Below are 20,748 nucleotides of genomic sequence, written 5' to 3'. Positions count from 1 at the left end.
CCTCTAAATTCCTCCCCACAGCGATCTAACCCTCCTCTAACTTCCTCCCCACATTGATCCAACCCTCCTCTAACTTATTCCCCACAGCGAGCCAACCCTCCTCTAACCTCCTCCCCACAACGACCCAAACCCTCCTCTCCACAGCGACCCAACTCTTCTCTACCACCCTCTCCACTGCCACCCAACCATTCTCTAACCCCATCCCCACTGCGACCCAACCCTTCTCTACCCCCTCTCCACTGCAACCCAACCCTTCTCTAACCCCCTCTCCACAGTGACCAAACCCTCCTCTAACCTCCTCTCCACAGCGACCCAACCCTTCTCTAACCCCCTCTCGACAGTGACCAAACCCTCCTCTAACCTCCTCTCCACTGCAACCCAACCCTTCTCTACCCCCTCTCCACAGCGACCCAACCCTCTGACCTCCTCTCTCCCCTTCTCCACAGCGACCCAACCCCATCCTCACCACAGCCCCAACCCTCCTCTGACCTCCTCTCCACAGCAATCCAACCCTCCTCTGACCTCTCCTCCTCCCACAGCGCCCAACCCCTCATCTGACCTCCTCTCCACAGCGACCCAACCCTCCTCTGACCTCCTCTCCACAGCGACACAACCCTTCTCTAACCCCCTCTCCACAGTGACCAAACCCTCCTCTAACCTCCTCTCCACAGCGACCCAACCCTCCTCTGACCTCCTCTCCACAGCGACCCAACCCTCTCTGATCTCCTCTCCATAGCGACCCAACCCTCCTCTGACCTCGTCCCCACAGCGATCCAACCCTCCTCTAAATTCCTTCCCACAGCGATCCAACCCTACTATAACTTCCTCCCCACATCGATCCAACCCTCCTCTAAATTCCTCCCCACAGTGATCCAACCCTCCTCTAACTTCCTCCCCACAGTGAGTCTAACCTCCTCCCCACAGCGATCCAACCCCCTCTTCATAGCTACCAAACCCTCTTCTAACCTCCTCCCCACAGCAACCCAACCCTCCTCTATCCTCCTCTACACAGCGACCCAAACCTTCTCTAACCTCCTCTCCACAACGACCCAACCCTCCTCTCCACAGCGACCCAACCCTTCTCTACCCCCCTCTCCACTGCGACCCAACCCTTCTCTAACCTCCTCTCCACAACAACCCAACCCTCCTCTCCACAGCAACCCAACCCTTCTCTAACCCCCTCTCCACAGCGACCCAACCATTCTCTTACCTCCTCTCCACAGCGACCCAACCCTCCTCTCCATGGCGACCCAACCCTCCTCTGACCTCCTCTCCACAGCAACCCAACCCTCCTCTGATCTCCTCTCCACAGCAACCCAACCCTCCTCTGATCTCCTCTCCACAGCAACCCAACCCTCCTCTGACCTCCTCTCCACAGCGACCTAACCCTCCTCTGACCTCCTCTCCACAGCGAACAAACCCTCCTCTGACCTCCTCTCCACAGCGACACAACCCTCCTCTGACATCCTCTCCACAGTGACCCAACCCTCCTCTGACCTCCTCTCCACAGCGACACAACCCTCCTCTCCACAGCGACACAACCCTCCTGTAACCACCTCTTCTTTCCTCAGGTCTTCTGGTCAGAGTCTGGGGAGCTGGTGTGTATTGCCGCGGAGGAGTCTTTCTTTGTGCTGCGCTACCTGGCTGAGAAAGTGGCAACAGCACAGGAGACCAAGGAGGGAGTCACCGAGGATGGGATAGAGGATGCTTTCGAGGTGAGACTATGCGACATCTAGAGATTAGATTCTGGACAGGACAATTTATTTTGTATTTCTACTCTAACATTTTTTTCCATACCTATATCTCTCCCACTCTCGGTCTCTATCTCCCCCCTCACCCCCCTTTCTCTAGGTGTTGGGTGAGATTCAGGAGGTGGTGAAGACTGGTCTGTGGGTGGGAGACTGTTTCATCTACACCAGCTCAGTCAACAGACTCAATTACTATGTAGGAGGAGAGATTGTCACCGTCGCCCACCTGGACAGGTAAGACTGTGCCTACCTGCTGAGACTGCTACAAACCATTGACCTGTTGACCTCAAATGACCTGTTATGCATGTGTTTCAATATTTGAAATCTCTCTCAACTCTTACAGTTCCCTAGGGCCTAAAACATAAAGGATTCATGCCTTACAAAATGTTATGTCAGAATGCCTTTTCCTTAAGCCATTGCATGTCATGTTTCCTTTCATTCAAGTCATGTTTCCTTTCATTTCATGTGCTCACCTTAATACTGGTGTTGTTTTGACTCCCCTGTCCATCTGCTATAGAACTACAGTTGAAGTCAGAAGTTTACATACACCTTAGCCAAATACATTTAAACCCAGTTTTTCACAATTCCTGACATTTAATCCTAGTAAAAATTGCCTGTCTTAGGTCAGTTATGATCACCACTTTATTTTAAGAATGTGAAATGTCAGAATAATAGTAGAGAGTGATTTATTTCAGCTTTTATTTCTTTCATCACATTCCCAGTGGGTCAGAATTTTACACTGAATTAGTATTTGGTAGCATTGCCTTTAAATTGTTTAACTTGGGTCAAACGTTTCAGGTAGCCTTCCACAAGCTTCCCACAATAAGTTGGGTGAATTTTGGCCCATTCCTCCTGACAGAGATGGTGTAGCTGAGTCAGGTTTGTAGGCCTCCTTACACGCTTTTTCAGTTCTGCCCACACATTTTCTAGTGTGAGGTCAGTGCTTTGTGATGGTCACTCCAATAATGTCACGACTTCCGCCGAAGTCGGGTCCTCTCCTTGTTCGGGCGGCGCTCGGCACAGTTTGCGCGAGGACGTCCGTCGGGAGTTGGCCTGCAGGGACACCACCCTCACCTTCGGCCAGCTGGTGGACCTGTCCATTCGGCTGGATAACCTGCTGGCTACCCGCGGACGTCCAGATCGGGTTCTGTCGGTTCCATCCCCCAGCACCACCGCTCCAGTGCCCATGGAGCTGGGAGGTGCGTAGGGAGACTGGAGGAGGTTGCGGCTCGTGCACCATCTGTGGCCACAGAGGTCGGTGCCAGGTTGGTTCCTCTGGGGATCGAGGCAGCAGGCAGGGCACTCTAGCGTCATCCCAGGTGAGCCGGCACCCTTCTCACCCAGAGCCCTCTGTTGCACACATGTTTTTGTATGTTACTTTTCCTAAGTTTTCTCCCGCATTCCCAGCATAAGGCACTCGTCGATTTCAGGCGCGGCTGGGAATTTTATAGACAGATCGTTCGCCCTTAGTTTAGGGATCTCTATTGTTGGCTGTGCCCTTCCCCGGTCATGCCTTAGACAGTCGACCATTAGGGTCTGGGTTGATTAGGGAGGCCACCGCTCCTCTGGGTATGGTGATGCAGGGGTGTCACAAGGAGAGAATCAGTCTCTTCCTCATTGACTCTCCTGCGTTTCCCGTGGTGCTAGGCCTACCCAGGTTAGCTTGTCATGATCCCACTGTTTCTTGGCAACGGAGGGCTCTCAAGGGGTGGACGCGAGAGTGCTCGGGAGGTGTTCAGGGGTTTCCGTTGGTGCTACTACGGTGGAGAGTCCAGACCAGTCTCCACTGTGTGCATTCCCCCTGAATATGCCCATTTGGCTCCCGCCTTCTCCAAAAAGAAGGCGACTCAATTACCACCCCATCGACGGGGCGATTGTGCGCTAAATATCCTGGTAGACGCTGCACTTCCCAGGAGTCACGTCTATCCCCTCTCACAGGTGGAGACGGCAGCTATGGAAACATATGTCTCCGAATCCCTGCGTCAGGGGTACATTGGGTCCTCCACATCACCCGCCTCCTCGAGTTTCTTTTTTGTGAAGAAGAAGGAGGGAGGTGTCATGACGTTCCCCTCTTTGGGTACAGCAAGCCCAATCCCCCTCTCCCTGCCTCCCCCTTCAACTAGGCTGCTGTGGTCAGAGAGGTCGTAAATTCCTAGGGAAGACCCTGCCTCATGGCCACACAGTATAACGAGAGAGTGAATTTTCATAGAGAACAAAGGAATTTCTTCCACCTCACAGAACTTGAGGTCTGAACAACATTTATGATCCGGAGAAGGTATAAAAGATCGGTGAAGAATCCAGCTACGAACTGGTCCGTTTGTTACATTTTGGCTCATGGGAGACGGTGCGGCCACATTACCATAACACTGTTTTTTATAATAGCCTCAGATATGAGGTTTACATCTAATTGTTGTATGAGATGAATGAGTGAGTATGATACTGTTTGTAAACTTGTGGAATGTGATTTTGGACTCCAATTCTCCAATTCCCTTTTGAGTTGAACTAAATCAGAGGACCGCCCATGAGCCCAGTTAGGGTCAGGCATCCTGGGACAGCCCCTTTTCTGCAATTCCGAATAAAACCCCAACTTTGAGAAGTTCTCAGTAGACCATGTTTTTCTCTATTACGAGAGGACGAAGTTTGCAGACCATTGCTGAATCTTTTAACCATACCACATGGTTAAACTCTTAGACTATCGATACCGACAGAATAAGAACAAGTCTTTGATATTAATTACTAGTCTGCAGCTAGGAATTCGGTATCATTGAACGCGAAGAACGACAACCACCGAAACATCCATTCTACAACAACATGAATGAATGTCGCTCTGAACTATCCCCTCTAATCAGGACATACGGAGAGAGAGAGACGGTCAATTCTACAAAAGAAACAAACTTTTCAACAGCGATCAAGACGACACACTGAGCGTAAATATATATATTGATTACAATTGTTCCCAAATGAGTGAGTGTTCATGTGCAAAGGATTAGTGTTTCAATTGTTATAATTATCACTCTGTAGTGACTTCTCAGGTGAACCCCACTCCCCCTTTTGTCTAACAAGCCGCCATGCCGGTTTAGCCCACTAGAGCACATTCTCCTATCATTTCTTGTAACCATATTTACTTTATTTGTGTGTGTGTGCACTTCTGTGATTGTTTAGTTAGTTAATAAATAAATTATTTAAGATTGATGTATGGATGACTGATAGTGAAGCCTGGGTTCGTGCAGATAACCAACAATTTACAACGTTTGGAATGAGACTAACGTGAGGTAAAGTAAATAATTAATTAATCAGAAGACTATTGATCAGATATGAAAATATCTGAAAGGTTATATTAGGAAATTATAACTTTGTAATCTGAATATTTTCCTTGGTGCCCCGACTTCCTAGTTAATTTTCGGACATATTCAATCAATCCCTATACCAGTCTGCTGTTCCCACATGCTTCAAGAGGGCCACCATTGTTCCTGTTCCCAAGAAAGCTAAGGTAACTGAGCTAAACGACTACCGCCCCGTAGCACTCACTTCCGTCATCATGAAGTGCTTTGAGAGACTAGTCAAGGACCATATCACCTCCACCCTACCTGACACCCTAGACCCACTCCAATTTGCTTACCGCCCAAATAGGTCCACAGACGATGCAATCTCAACCACACTGCACACTGCCCTAACCCACCTGGACAAGAGGAATACCTATGTGAGAATGCTGTTCATCGACTACAGCTCGGCATTCAACACCATAGTACCCTCCAAGCTCGTCATCAAGCTCGAGACCCTGGGTCTCGACCCCGCCCTGTGCAACTGGGTTCTGGACTTCCTGACGGGCCGCCCCCAGGTGGTGAGGGTAGGCAACAACATCTCCTCCCCGCTGATCCTCAACACGGGGCCCCACAAGGGTGCGTTCTGAGCCCTCTCCTGTACTCCCTGTTCACCCACGACTGCGTGGCCATGCACGCCTCCAACTCAATCATCAAGTTTGCGGACGACACAACAGTGGTAGGCTTGATTACCAACAACGACGAGACGGCCTACAGGGAGGAGGTGAGGGCCCTCGGAGTGTGGTGTCAGGAAAATAACCTCACACTCAACGTCAACAAAACTAAGGAGATGATTGTGGACTTCAGGAAACAGCAGAGGAACACCCCCTATCCACATCGATGGATCAGTAGTGGAGAGGGTAGCAAGTTTTAAGTTCCTCGGCATACACATCACAGACAAACTGAATTGGTCCACTCACACTGACAGCGTCGTGAAGAAGGCGCAGCAGCGCCTCTTCAACCTCAGGAGGCTGAAGAAATTCGGCTTGTCACCAAAAGCACTCACAAACTTCTACAGATGCACAATCGAGAGCATCCTGGCGGGCTGTATCACCGCCTGGTACGGCAACTGCTCCGCCCTCAACCGTAAGGCTCTCCAGAGGGTAGTGAGGTCTGCACAACGCATCACCGGGGGCAAACTACCTGCCCTCCAGGACACCTACACCACCCGATGTTACAGGAAGGCCATAAAGATCATCAAGGACATCAACCACCCGAACCACTGCCTGTTCACCCCGCTATCATCCAGAAGGCGAGGTCAGTACAGGTGCATCAAAGCTGGGACCGAGAGACTGAAAAACAGCTTCTATCTCAAGGCCATCAGACTGTTAAACAGCCACCACTAACATTGAGTGGCTGCTGCCAACACACTGTCATTGACACTGACCCAACTCCAGCCACTTTAATAATGGGAATTGATGGGAAATGATGTAAATATATCACTAGCCACTTTAAACAATGCTACCTTATATAATGTTACTTACCCTACATTATTCATCTCATATGCATATGTATATACTGTACTCTAGATCATCGACTGCATTCTTATGTCACTAGCCACTTTAACTATGCCACTTTGTTTACTTTGTCTACATACTCATCTCATATGTATATACTGTACTCGATACCATCTACTGTATGCTGCTCTGTACCATCACTCATTCATATATCCTTATGTACATATTCCTTATCCCCTTACACTGTGTATAAGACAGTAGTTTTGGAATTGTTAGTTAGATTACTTGTTGGTTATCACTGCATTGTCGGAACTAGAAGCACAAGCATTTCGCTACACTCGCATTAACATCTGCTAACCATGTGTATGTGACAAATAAATTTGATTTGATTTGATTTGATTTGAATTAGAGTTACATGATTAATCAGTTTGACCGTGTAATACTAATTACAGAGAATCTTTGATAAAAACTATAAGTCTTCAGTTTAATGATAGTAAAGACACGACAGAGGTCTGCGCCCGTGTATTGACTACCGAGGCCTAAACCAGATCACAGTGAGGTACAGTTACCGACCACGGCCACGGTGATTGAGTCAATGCACGGGGTGCGCTTCTTCACCAAACTAGATCTCAGGAGTGCGAGGAGGGAGACGAGTGGAAGACGGCCTTCAGTATGACCTCAGGGCATTATGAGTACCTCGTCATGCCGTACGTGTTGATGAATGCTCCGACAGTCTTCCAGGCCTTTGTAGACGAGATCTTCAGGGACCTGCACAGGCAGGGTGTAGTGGTGTATATTGATGACATTCTGATATACTCCGATGCACTCGCGGAGCATGTGTCCCTGCTGTGCAGGGTGCTTGGTCGACTGTTGGAGCATGACCTTTATATCAATGCCTGTTCTTCCAGCAGTCCATCACCTTCCTAGGGTACCACATTTCCACCTCGTGGGTGGAGATGGAGAGTGACCGCATTTCTGCCGTGAGTAATTGGCCAACTCCCACCAAGGTAAAGGAAGTGCAGCTGTTCCTAGGGTTTGCCAATTACTACCGGAGGTTTATCCGGGGTTTTGGTCAGGCAGCGGCTCCCATTACCTCACTGCTGAAGTGGGGCCCGGTACGTTTGCAGTGGTCGGCTGAGGCGGACAGGGCTTTTGGTCACCTGAGGGCTCTGTTTACCTTGGCTCCCGTGCTGGCCCATCCGGATCCCTCTTTGGCGTTCATAGTGGAGGTGGACACGTCCGAGGCTGGGATAGGAGCCGTGCTCTCTCAGCGCTCGGGTACGCCACCGAGCGAAACTATGACGTGGGGGACTGGGAGCTGTTTGCTGTCGTCAAGGCTCTGTAGGCGTGGAGACATTGGCTTGAGGGGGCTAAACACCCTTTTCTCATCTGGACTGACCACCGCAATCTGGAGTACATCCGGGCAGCGAGGAGACTGAACCCTCGCCTGGCAAGGTGGGCCATGTTTTTCACCCGTTTAGTTTTTTCCCTTTCCTACAGACCAGGTTCCCAAAACATGAAGGCAGACGCACTGTCCCGACTGTATGACACAGAGGAGCGGCCCATAGATCCCACCCCCATACTCCCAGCCTCCTGCCTGGTGGCGCCGGTAGTGTGGAAGCTGAACGCGGACATTGAGCAGGCGTTACGTGCAGAGCCCGCTCCCCTCCAGTGTACCGCTGTGTGTCTGTACGTTCTCTCTGCTGTCCGTGACCGGTTGATCTATTGGGCCCACACGACACGCTCCTCTGGTCATCCTGGGATCGGTCAGACGGTGCGCTGTTTGGTTGGCAAGTACTGGTGGCCTACCTTGGCCAAGGACGTGAGGGTTTATGTTTCCTCCTGCTCGGTGTGCGCTCAGAGCAAGGCTCCTAGGCACCTGCCCAGAGGGAAGCTACACCCCTTACCCGTTCCACAGCGGCTTTGGTCGCACCTGTCGGTGGATTTTCTTACCGATCTGCCCCCTCACAGGGAAACACCACGATACTGGTCGTTGTGGATTGGTTCTCTAAGTCCTGCCGTCTACCCCCATGCCCGATCTCCCTACGGTCCTACAGACTGCGGAGGCCTTGTTTACACACGTCTTCCGGCACTACGGGGTGCCTGAGGATATAGTGTCTGATAGAGGTCCCCAGTTCACTTCGAGGGTCTGGAAGGCGTTCATGGAATGTCTGGTGGTCTCGATCAGCCTTACCTTGGGGTTTCATCACGAAAGTAATGGGCAGGTGGAGAGAATGAACCAGGATGTAGGCAGGTTTCTGCGGTCGTATTGCCAGGATCTGCTGGGGGAGTCGGCGCGCTGCTGGAGCCGTACTGTCATGACTTCCGCCAGAGTCGGGTCCTCTCCTTGTTCGGGCGGCGCTCGGCGGTCGGATCCGCCAGTCTTCTAGCCATTGTCGAGCCAATTTTCATTTTCCATTTGTCTTGTTTTTCCACACACCTGGTTTCTACTCCCTCATTTACTTGTTGTGTATTTAACCCTCTGTTCCCCCCATGTCTTTGCGTGGGATTGTTTATTGTAGTGCTTGTGCACGTTCCCCTTGAGCGCACTACGTGTTATTTTTGTGCCTATTTATCTTGTTGCTCTTTTGTGCCTATTTATCTTGTTGCTATTTCTCTTTGTTGCGCTACAAATAACTTAACTTTATTGTCCTTAAGCCATTTTGCCACAACTTTGGAAGTCTGCTTGGGGTCATTGTCCATGTGGAAGACCCATTTGCAACCAAGCTTTAACTTCCTGACTGATGTCTTGAGATGTTGCTTCCATATATCCACATAATTTTCCACCCTCATGATGCCATCTATTTTGTGAAGTGACCCAGTTCCTCCTGCAGCAAAGCACCCCCACAACATGATGCTGCCACCCTTGTGCTTCACGGTTGGGATGGTATTCTTCGGCCTGCATTTCATCAGTTCGGCCTGCATTTCATCAGACCAGAGGACATTTCTCCAAAAAGTACTATATTTGTCCCAATGTGCAGTTGCAAACTGTAGTCTGGCTTTTTTATGGCGGTTTTGGAGCAGTGGCTTCTTCCTTACTGAGCTGCCTTTCAGGTTATGTCGATATAGGACTTGTTTTACTGTGGATATAGATACTTTAGTACCTGTTTCCTCCAGCATCTTCACAAGGTCCTTTGCTGTTGTTCCGGTATTTATTTGCACTTTTCGCACCAAAGTACGTTTATCTCTAGGAGGCAGAACGCGTCTCCTTCCTGAGCGGTATGACGGCTGCATGGTCCCATGGTGTTTATACTTGAGTACTATTGTTTGTACAGATGAACGTGGTACCTTCAGGCGTTTGGAAATTGCTCCCAAGGATGAACCAGACTTGTGGAGGTCTACAATTTTATTTCTGAGGTCTTGGCTGATTTCCTTTGATTTTCCCATGATGTCAATCAGAGGCACTGAGTTTGAAGGTAGACCTTGAAATACACCCACAGGTACACCTCCAATTGACTCAAATTATGTCAATTAGCCTATCAGAAGCTTCTAAAGCCATGACATCATTTTCTGGAATTTTCCAAGCTGTTTAAAGGCACAGTCAACTTAGTGTATGTAAACTTCTGACCCACTGGAATTGTGATACAGTGAATAAGTCAAATAATCTGTCAATAAACAATTGTTGGAAAAATGTATTGTGTCATACACAAAGTAGATGTCCTAACTGACTTGCCAAAACTATAGTTTGTTTACAAGAAATTTGTGGAGTGGTTGAAAAACTAGTTTTAATGACTCCAGCCTAAGTGTATGTAAACTTCCGACTTCAACTGTATGTACTGTACCTGTCTGTCTAAAATACTGGTGTTGTATTGACTCCCTGTCTGTCTGCTATAGAACTATGTACCTGTCTGTCTAAAATACTGGTGTTGTATTGACTCCCTGTCTGTCTGCTATAGAACTATGTACCTGTCTGTCTAAAATACTGGTGTTGTATTGACTCCCTGTCTGTCTGCTATAGAACTATGTACCTGTCTGTCTAAAATACTGGTGTTGTATTGACTCCCTGTCTGTCTGCTATAGAACTATGTACCTGTCTGTCTAAAATACTGGTGTTGTATTGACTCCCTGTCTGTCTGCTATAGAACTATGTACCTGTCTGTCTAAAATACTGGTGTTGTATTGACTCCTGTCTGTCTGCTATAGAACTATGTACCTGTCTGTCTAAAATACTGGTGTTGTATTGACTCCCTGTCTGTCTGCTATAGAACTATGTACCTGTCTGTCTAAAATACTGGTGTTGTATTGACTCCCTGTCTGTCTGCTATAGAACTATGTACCTGTCTGTCTAAAATACTGGTGTTGTATTGACTCCCTGTCTGTCTGCTATAGAACTATGTACCTGTCTGTCTAAAATAATGGTGTTGTATTGACTCCCTGTCTGTCTGCTATAGAACTATGTACCTGTTGGGCTACATCCCTAAGGATGACCGTCTGTATCTGGGTGATAAGGAGCTGAACATCGTCACTTACTCTCTGCTGGTGTCGGTACTGGAGTACCAGACAGCTGTAATGAGGAGGGACTTTGGGATGGCCGACAGGGTCCTACCCACCATCCCTAAAGAGATGAGGACCAGGGTCGCCCACTTTTTAGAGAAACAGGTGAGACTGGGAGGGTGGATGTATTTTTACATTGGTGTGTGTCTTAACGCACACCATTTCTGTGTGTGTCCTCTCTAGTGTCTGTGAATATTTTGTGTGTGTGTGTGTAACCCTTTCTCCTCTCTCTATCTCTCTCTCTGCAGGGTTTCATGCAGCAGGCTCTGGCTGTGTCCACAGACTCAGAACACAGGTTTGAGTTGGCTCTGCAGCTAGGAGAACTGAAGATCGCCTACCAGCTGGCTGTAGAGGCTGAGGTGAGACAACATGTAAAGAGAAAGACTGGGATTTGTTTTGACAAACTGGGAATTATAGCAGTCTTGGAATGCAAGGGAAGTATTGAGAAATGTACGGCCAAATTTGGATATTTGCAGACATACAGTATTTGGAGACCTACAGTATAAGATGACATGTGAAATACTGTAGTAAAGGTTATATCTTATCATATTTTTAACTAATCAAAAGCAGAGTGAATAGGGCTTCTGTTTTGTGTTTGTGATGAATGTCTTTCTAACATGGCATACCTGTTCCCTCTCTCTCTTCCCCCCGTCCCTTTCTCTCCCTCTCCACATCCTCTCTCCCTGGCACGGTGCCCTGCAGTCGGAGCAGAAGTGGAAGCAGTTGGCAGAGCTGGCCACCACTAAGTGCCAGTTTGTCCTGGCCCAGGAGTGTCTGCACCATGCCCAGGACTATGGGGGGCTACTGCTGTTGGCCACAGCCTCGGGCAACACCACCATGGTGGGCAAGTTGGCAGAGGGGGCAGAGAGAGACGGCAAGACCAACGTGGCTTTCCTCACCTATTTCCTCCAGGGGAAGTAAGTGTGTTTAGGGAGAGAACGGTGCGGGGGGTGGATGGTACAGAGGGAGGTGAGGAGGAGTGAGCAGAGTGTTTAGGTTGAACTTTTATATGTACATCATCTGTCAATAAATTGTTCTTATCGTTTCATCATTTATAATTCATTATTGGATCTTGGTGGGCTTTATGTTTATGATCTGGAAATGTCAATGTCCTTGGTTTCATCATTAGTCATTGTATTTCCATATTTCTGTTTTTTCCTTCTAGACTGGACAAATGTCTGGAGCTCCTCATTAAAACCAACCGGCTGCCAGAGGCTGCATTCCTGGCCAGAACATACCTGCCCAGCCATGTGTCTAGGTACAGCACTGGCAGGTTGACCTTGATTATCTCAATCTTGCCCTGGAAACACAACTTAGCTAAATTGGCTATATTAAAAAAATGCATGAAAACAAAATCTAGCTTTTTGGTCTTAATTTAAGGTTAGGGTTAAGCATTCGGGTTAGCAGTATTGTACAAATCTGAATTTATGACTTTGTGGCTGTGCCAGCTAGTGACCACTCTGCAGAGCTACCTCCAGCACATGATTCATGACAGAAAAACGCTAACCTGCACAGCTGTGTGTGTGTGTGTGTGTGTGTGTGTGTGTGTGTGTGTGTATACACATGTACTGACCTCTCTGTGTCTCCAGAGTGGTGAAGCTGTGGAAGGAGAGCCTGGGGAAGGTGAACCAGAAGGCGGCTGATGCGTTGGCCAACCCTACAGACTACAGCAACCTGTTCCCCGGCCTACAGGAGGCCTTCCTGGCCGAAGACTACCTCAAGGAGACCCACGTCAGGCTGAGGCCCGCCGCAGAGTACCCTCTCATCACCGTGAGTAGATACACACACATCTTGGGAACATTGTGGCAAAACTTTTGCAGCTGTTTTGGATCATTTTCTTCTGTTTCATACCTAATTAACACAACCCTGATTGGACATGTTCTTTCCATCTTTACACTGAACAAAAATATAAACACAACATGTAAAGTCCCTGTTTCATGAGCTGAAATAAAAGGTCTCAGAAATGTTACATGTGCACAAAAAAACATATGTTTACATCCCTGTTAGCATTTCTCTTTTGCCAAAATAATCCATCCACCTGACAGGTGTGGCATATCAAGATGCTCATTAAACAGCAAGATCATTACACAGGTGCACCTTGTGCTGGGGACAATAAAATGACACTCTAAAATGTGCAGTTTTGTCACACAACACAATACTACAGATGTCTCAAGTTTTGAGGGAGCATGCAATTGGCATGCTGACTACAGGAATGTCTACCAGAGCTTTTGCTCATTTCTCTACCATAAGCCGTCTTTAACACCATTAAAGAGAATTTGGTAGTACGTCTGACCGGCCTAACAACTGCAGACCACATGTATGGCGTTGTGTGGGCGAGCAGTTTTCTGATGTCAACATTGTGAACAGAGGTGGTGGGGTTATGGTATGGGCAGGACATAAGCTACGAACAACGAACACAATTGCATTTTATCGCAATTTGAATGCACAGAGATACTGTGCCGAGATCCTGAGACCCATTGTCGTGCCATTCATCTTCCACCATCACCTCATGTTTCAGCATGATAATGCACGGCACCATGTCGTAAGGATCTCTAAACAATTCCTGGAAGCTGAAAATGTCCTAGTACTAACGAGACATGTCACCCATTGAGCATGTGTGGGATGCTCTGGATCGACGTGTATGACAGAGTGTTCCAGTTCCCGCCAATATCCGGTAACTTCGCATAGCCATTGAAGAGGAGTGGGACAACATTCCACAGGCCACAATCAACAGCCTGATCAACTCTGTCTGAAGTAGATGTGTTGCAAAGCATAAAGCAAATGGTGGCCACACCAGATTCTTACTGGTTTTCTGACCCATGTCCCTACTTTTTTTTTTAAGGAATCTATGACCAACTGTATTCCCAGTCATGTGAAATCCATAGATTAGGGCCTAATGAATTCATTTCAATTGACTGATTCCCTTATATGAACTGTAACTCAGTAAAATCTTTGAAATTGTTGCATGTTGTGTTTATTTTTTATTCAGTATAATTATGTTACTGTAGTGTGTTAGCAACACCTAGTGGTGCAATACCAGCCGAGCACTATTGATATATGTGATGCACTGATGAAGACACTCAATGTATGCGACCAGCAGTAAAATACAGGTCAATGATTTGAGTCAAGGCAATACTTTACAGGTACCATAACCCCTTTGTACCTCTGCCCTTGTTTTCTGGTCAAATAAATGATATTATAATAATGCTTGTTATTATAGTATAAGTCTTGTACCTGTACTTGTAGTAATACTGTCGTAATGATGCCTCTCCACACACCTCTTCTACCTCTCTACTCACTGTTCTACTTCTCTACTCACTGTTCTGCCTCTCTACTCACTGTTCTACTTCTCCACTCACTGTTCTACCTCTCTACTCACTGTTCTACCTCTCTACTCACTGTTCTACCTCTCCACACACCTCTTCTACCTCTCTACTCACTGTTCTACTTCTCTACTCACTGTTCTGCCTCTCTACTCACTGTTCTACTTCTCCACTCACTGTTCTACCTCTCTACTCACTGTTCTACCTCTCTACTCACTGTTCTACTTCTCCACTCACTGTTCTGCCTCTCTACTCACTGTTCTACTTCTCCACTCACTGTTCTGCCTCTCCACACACCTCTTCTACTTCTCTACTCACTGTTCTACTTCTCCACTCACTGTTCTACCTCTCTACTCACTGTTCTACCTCTCTACTCACTGTTCTACTTCTCTACTCACTGTTCTACCTCTCTACTCACTGTTCTGCCTCTCCACACACTGTTCTACCTCTCTACTCACTGTTCTACTTCTCTACTCACTGTTCTACCTCTCTACTCACTGTTCTACTTCTCTACTCACTGTTCTGCCTCTCCACTCACTGTTCTACCTCTCCACTCACTGTTCTGCCTCTCTACTCACTGTTCTACCTCTCTACTCACTGTTCTACCTCTCTACTCACTGTTCTGCCTCTCTACTCACTGTTCTACCTCTCTACTCACTGTTCTACTTCTCTACTCACTGTTCTACCTCTCTACTCACTGTTCTACCTCTTTACTCACTGTTCTGCCTCTCTACTCACTGTTCTACCTCTCTACTCACTGTTCTACCTATCTACTCACTGTTCTACTTCTCTACTCACTGTTCTACTTCTCTACTCACTGTTCTACCTCTCTACTCACTGTTCTACCTCTCTACTCACTGTTCTACCTCTCTACTCACTGTTCTACCTCTCTACTCACTGTTCTACCTCTCTACTCCCTGTTCTACCTCTCCACACACTGTTCTACCTCTTTACTCACTGTTCTACTTCTCTACTCACTGTTCTACCTCTCTACTCACTGTTCTACCTCTCTACTCACCGTTCTACTTCTCTACTCACTGTTCTACTTCTTTACTCACTGTTCTACCTCTCTACTCACTGTTCTACCTCTCTACTCACTGTTCTACCTCTCTACTCACTGTTCTACCTCTCTACTCACTGTTCTACCTCTCTACTCACTGTTCTACCTCTCTACTCACCGTTCTACTTCTCTACTCACTGTTCTACCTCTCTACTCACTGTTCTACCTCTCTACTCACTGTTCTACCTCTCTACTCACTGTTCTACCTCTCTACTCACTCTTCTACCTCTCTACACTGTTCTACCTCTCTACTCACTGTTCTACCTCTCTACTCACTGTTCTACCTCTCCACACACTGTTCTGCCTCTCCACTCACTGCTCTACTTCTCTACTCACTGTTCTACCTCTCTACTCACTGTTCTACCTCTCTACTCACTGTTCTACCTCTCTACTCACTGTTCTACCTCTCTACTCACTGTTCTACCTCTCTACTCACTGTTCTACCTCTCCACACACTGTTCTGCCTCTCCACTCACTGCTCTACTTCTCTACTCACTGTTCTACCTCTCTACTCACTGTTCTACTTCTCTACTCACTGTTCTACTGTTCTTCTCTCTACTCACTGTTCTACCTCTCTACTCACTGTTCTACCTCTTTACTCACTGTTCTACTTCTCTACTCACTGTTCTACCTCTCTACTCACTCACTGTTCTACCTCTCTACTCACTGTTCTACTTCCTCACACTGTCTACTCACTCACTGTTCTACCTCTCTACTCACTGTTCTACCTCTCTACTCACTGTTCTACCTCTCTACTCACTGTTCTACCTCTCCATCTCCACTCACTGTTCTACCTGTTCTACCTGCTCTTTACTCACTGTTCTACTCTTTACTGACACAACTGTTCTACTCCCTCTACTCACTGTTCTACCTCTCCACACACTGTTCTGCCTCTCTACTCACTGCTTTACTTCTCCCTCACTGTTCTACCTCTAAAACTGTTCTACCTCTCCTACTCACTGTTCTACCTCTCTACACACTGTTCTACCTCTCCACTCACTGTTCTACCTCTTTACTCACTGTTCTACTTCTCTACTCACTGTTCTACCTCTCCACTCACTGTTCTACCTCTCTACTCACTGTTCTACTTCTCTACTCACTGTTCTACTTCTCTACTCACTGTTCTACCTCTCTACTCACTGTTCTACCTCTCCACTCACTGTTCTACCTCTCCACACACACTGTTCTGCCTCTCCACTCACTGTTCTACTTCTCTACTCACTGTTCTACCTCTCTACTCACTGTTCTACTTCTCTACTCACTGTTCTGCCTCTCTCTCTGTTCTACCTCACTCTCTTCTGCCTCTCTACTCACTGTTCTACTCTTTACTCACTGTTCTCTACTTCTCCTACTCACTGTTCTACTCTCTACTCACTGTTCTACCTCTCTACTCACTGTTCTACCTCTCTACTCACTGTTCTACTTCTCCACTCACTGTTCTACCTCTCTACTCACTGTTCTACCTCTCTACTCACTGTTCTACCTCTCTACTCACTGTTCTACCTCTCTACTCACTGTTCTACCTCTCTACTCACTGTTCTACCTCTCTACTCACTGTTCTACTTCTCTACTCACTGTTCTACCTCTTTACTCACTGTTCTACCTCTCTACTCACTGTTCTACCTCTCTACTCACTGTTCTACCTCTCTACTCACTGTTCTACCTCTCTACTCACCGTTCTACTTCTCTACTCACTGTTCTACTTCTTTACTCACTGTTCTACCTCTCTACTCACTGTTCTACCTCTCTCTACTCACTGTTCTACCTCTCTACTCACTGTTCTACCTCTCTACACACTGTTCTACCTCTCTACTCACTGTTCTACCTTCTCTACTCACTGTTCTACTTCTCTACTCACTGTTCTACCTCTTTACTCACTGTTCTACCTCTCTACTCACTGTTCTACCTCTCTACTCACTGTTCTACCTCTTTACTCACTGTTCTACTTCTCTACTCACTGTTCTACCTCTCTACTCACTGTTCTACCTCTCTACTCACTGTTCTACCTCTCTACTCACTGTTCTACCTCTCTACTCACTGTTCTACCTCTCTACTCACTGTTCTGCCTCTCTCCTGTTCTACTCACTGTTCTACCTCTCTACTCACTGTTCTACCTCTCTACTCACTGTTCTACCTCTCTACTCACTGTTCTACCTCTCTACTCACTGTTCTACCTCTCCACTCACTGTTCTACCTCTCCACACACTGTTCTGCCTCTCCACTCACTGCTCTACTTCTCTACTCACTGTTCTACCTCTCTACTCACTGTTCTACTTCTCTACTCACTGTTCTACTGTTCTTCTCTCTACTCACTGTTCTACCTCTCTACTCACTGTTCTACCTCTCTACTCACTGTTCTACCTCTCTACTCCCTGTTCTATCTCTCCACACACTGTTCTACCTCTCTACTCACTGTTCTACCTCTTTACTCACTGTTCTACTTCTCTACTCACTGTTCTACCTCTCTACTCACTGTTCTACCTCTCTACTCACTGTTCTACCTCTCTACTCACTGTTCTACCTCTCTACTCACTGTTCTACCTCTCCACTCACTGTTCTACCTCTCCACACACTGTTCTGCCTCTCCACTCACTGCTCTACTTCTCTACTCACTGTTCTACCTCTCTACTCACTGTTCTACTTCTCTACTCACTGTTCTACTGTTCTTCTCTCTACTCACTGTTCTACCTCTCTACTCACTGTTCTACCTCTCTACTCACTGTTCTACCTCTCTACTCACTGTTCTACCTCTCTACTCACTGTTCTACCTCTCTACTCACTGTTCTACCTCTCCACACACTGTTCTACCTCTCTACTCACTGTTCTACCTCTTTACTCACTGTTCTACTTCTCTACTCACTGTTCTACCTCTCCACACACTGTTCTGCCTCTCCACTCACTGCTTTACTTCTCTACTCACTGTTCTACCTCTCTACTCACTGTTCTACCTCTCTACTCACTGTTCTACCTCTCTACTCACTGTTCTACCTCTCTACTCACTGTTCTACCTCTTTACTCACTGTTCTACTTCTCTACTCACTGTTCTACCTCTCTACTCACTGTTCTACCTCTCTACTCACTGTTCTACCTCTCTACTCACTGTTCTACTTCTCTACTCACTGTTCTACCTCTCTACTCACTGTTCTGCCTCTCCACTCACTGTTCTACCTCTCCACACACTGTTCTGCCTCTCCACTCACTGCTCTACTTCTCTACTCACTGTTCTACCTCTCTACTCACTGTTCTACTTCTCTACTCACTGTTCTACTGTTCTTCTCTCTACTCACTGTTCTACCTCTCTACTCACTGTTCTACCTCTCTACTCCCTGTTCTATCTCTCCACACACTGTTCTACCTCTCTACTCACTGTTCTACCTCTCTACTCACTGTTCTACTTCTCTACTCACTGTTCTACCTCTCTACTCACTGTTCTACCTCTCTACTCACTGTTCTACTTCTCTACTCACTGTTCTACTTCTCTACTCACTGTTCTACCTCTCTACTCACTGTTCTACCTCTCTACTCACTGTTCTACCTCTCTACTCACTGTTCTACCTCTCCACACACTGTTCTACCTCTCTACTCACTGTTCTACCTCTTTACTCACTGTTCTACTTCTCTACTCACTGTTCTACCTCTCTACTCACTGTTCTACCTCTCTACTCACTGTTCTACCTCTCTACTCACTGTTCTACCTCTCTACTCACTGTTCTACTTCTCTACTCACTGTTCTACCTCTCTACTCACCGTTCTACTTCTCTACTCACTGTTCTACTTCTTTACTCACTGTTCTACCTCTCTACTCACTGTTTTACCTCTCTACTCACTGTTCTACCTCTCTACTCACTGTTCTACCTCTCTACTCACTGTTCTACCTCTCCACACACTGTTATGCCTCTTCACTCACTGCTCTACTTCTCTACTCACTGTTCTACCTCTACTCACTGTTCTACTTCTCTACTCACTGTTCTACTATTCTTCTCTCTACTCACTGTTCTACCTCTCTACTCACTGTTCTACCTCTCTACTCACTGTTCTACCTCTCTACTCCCTGTTCTACCTCTCTCACTACACTGTTCTACCTCTCTACTCACTGTTCTACCTCTGTTACTCACTGTTCTACCTCTCTACTCACTGTTCTACCTCTCTACTCACTGTTCTACTTCTCTACTCACTGTTCTACCTCTTTACTCACTGTTCTACCTCTCTACTCACTGTTCTACCTCTCTACTCACTGTTCTACCTTCTCTCTCTACTCACTGTTCTACCTCTACTCACTGTTCTACCTCTCTACTCACTGTTCTACCTCTCCTCTCTACTCACTGTTCTACCTCTCTACTCACTGTTCTACCTCTCTACTCACTGTTCTACCTCTCTACTCACTGTTCTGCCTCTCCACTCACTGTTCTACTCTCTACTCACTTTCTGTTCTACCTCTCTACTCACTGTTCTACTTCTCTCACTGTTCTACTGTTCTACTCTCTACTCACTGTTCTACCTCTCTACTCACTGTTCTACCTCTCTACTCACTGTTCTACCTCTCTACTCACTGTTCTACCTCTCTACTCACTGTTCTACCTCTCTACTCACTGTTCTACCTCTCCACTCACTGTTCTACCTCTCTACTCACTGTTCTACCTCTCTACTCACTGTTCTACTTCTCTACTCACTGTTCTACCTCTCCACTGTTCTGTTCTCCACTCTACTGCTTTACTTCTCTACTCACTGTTCTACCTCTCTACTCACTGTTCTACCTCTCTACTCACTGTTCTACCTCTCCACTCACTGTTCTACCTCTCTACTCACTGTTCTACCTCTTTACTCACTGTTCTACTCTCTACTCACTGTTCTACCTCTCTACTCTGTTCTACCTCTCTACTCACTGTTCTACCTCTCTACTCACTGTTCTACTTCTCTACTCACTGTTCTACCTCTCTCTCTACTCACTGTTCTACCTCTCCACTCACTGTTCTACCTCTCCACACACTGTTCTGCCTCTCCACTCACTGTTCTACTTCTCTACTCACTGTTCTACCTTCTCTACTCACTGTTCTACCTCTCTACTCACTGTTCTACTGTTCTCTCTCTACTCACTGTTCTACCTCTCTACTCACTGTTCTACCTCTCTACTCACTGTTCTACTTCTCTCTACTCACTGTTCTACCTCTCTACTCACTGTTCTACCTCTCCACTCACTGTTCTACCTCTCTACTCACTGTTCTACCTCTCTACTCACTGTTCTACCTCTCTACTCACACTGTTCTACTTCTCTACTCACTGTTCTACCTCTCTACTCACTGTTCTACCTCTCTACTCACTGTTCTACCTCTCTACTCACTGTTCTAC

At 47.0% G+C, this 20,748-nt stretch overlaps 1 protein-coding gene across 1 annotated transcript in view; it reads left to right on the top strand.

Annotated features, from left to right (window-relative positions):
* LOC115118101 (coatomer subunit beta'-like) overlaps nucleotides 1–20,748 on the top strand; it is a 48,917-nt gene that overhangs the window by 10,651 nt on the left and 17,518 nt on the right. The window contains 7 exon segments of the mRNA XM_065024314.1: nucleotides 1,572–1,715; nucleotides 1,852–1,982; nucleotides 10,917–11,124; nucleotides 11,268–11,378; nucleotides 11,722–11,936; nucleotides 12,185–12,277; nucleotides 12,609–12,789. Of these exon segments, the coding sequence (XP_064880386.1) occupies nucleotides 1,572–1,715; nucleotides 1,852–1,982; nucleotides 10,917–11,124; nucleotides 11,268–11,378; nucleotides 11,722–11,936; nucleotides 12,185–12,277; nucleotides 12,609–12,789 (1,083 nt within the window).

This window comes from Oncorhynchus nerka, linkage group LG11 (genome assembly GCF_034236695.1).
Source record: "Oncorhynchus nerka isolate Pitt River linkage group LG11, Oner_Uvic_2.0, whole genome shotgun sequence".
Lineage (NCBI taxonomy): Eukaryota > Metazoa > Chordata > Actinopteri > Salmoniformes > Salmonidae > Oncorhynchus > Oncorhynchus nerka.
This window is presented reverse-complemented; position numbering and strand designations above follow the sequence as displayed.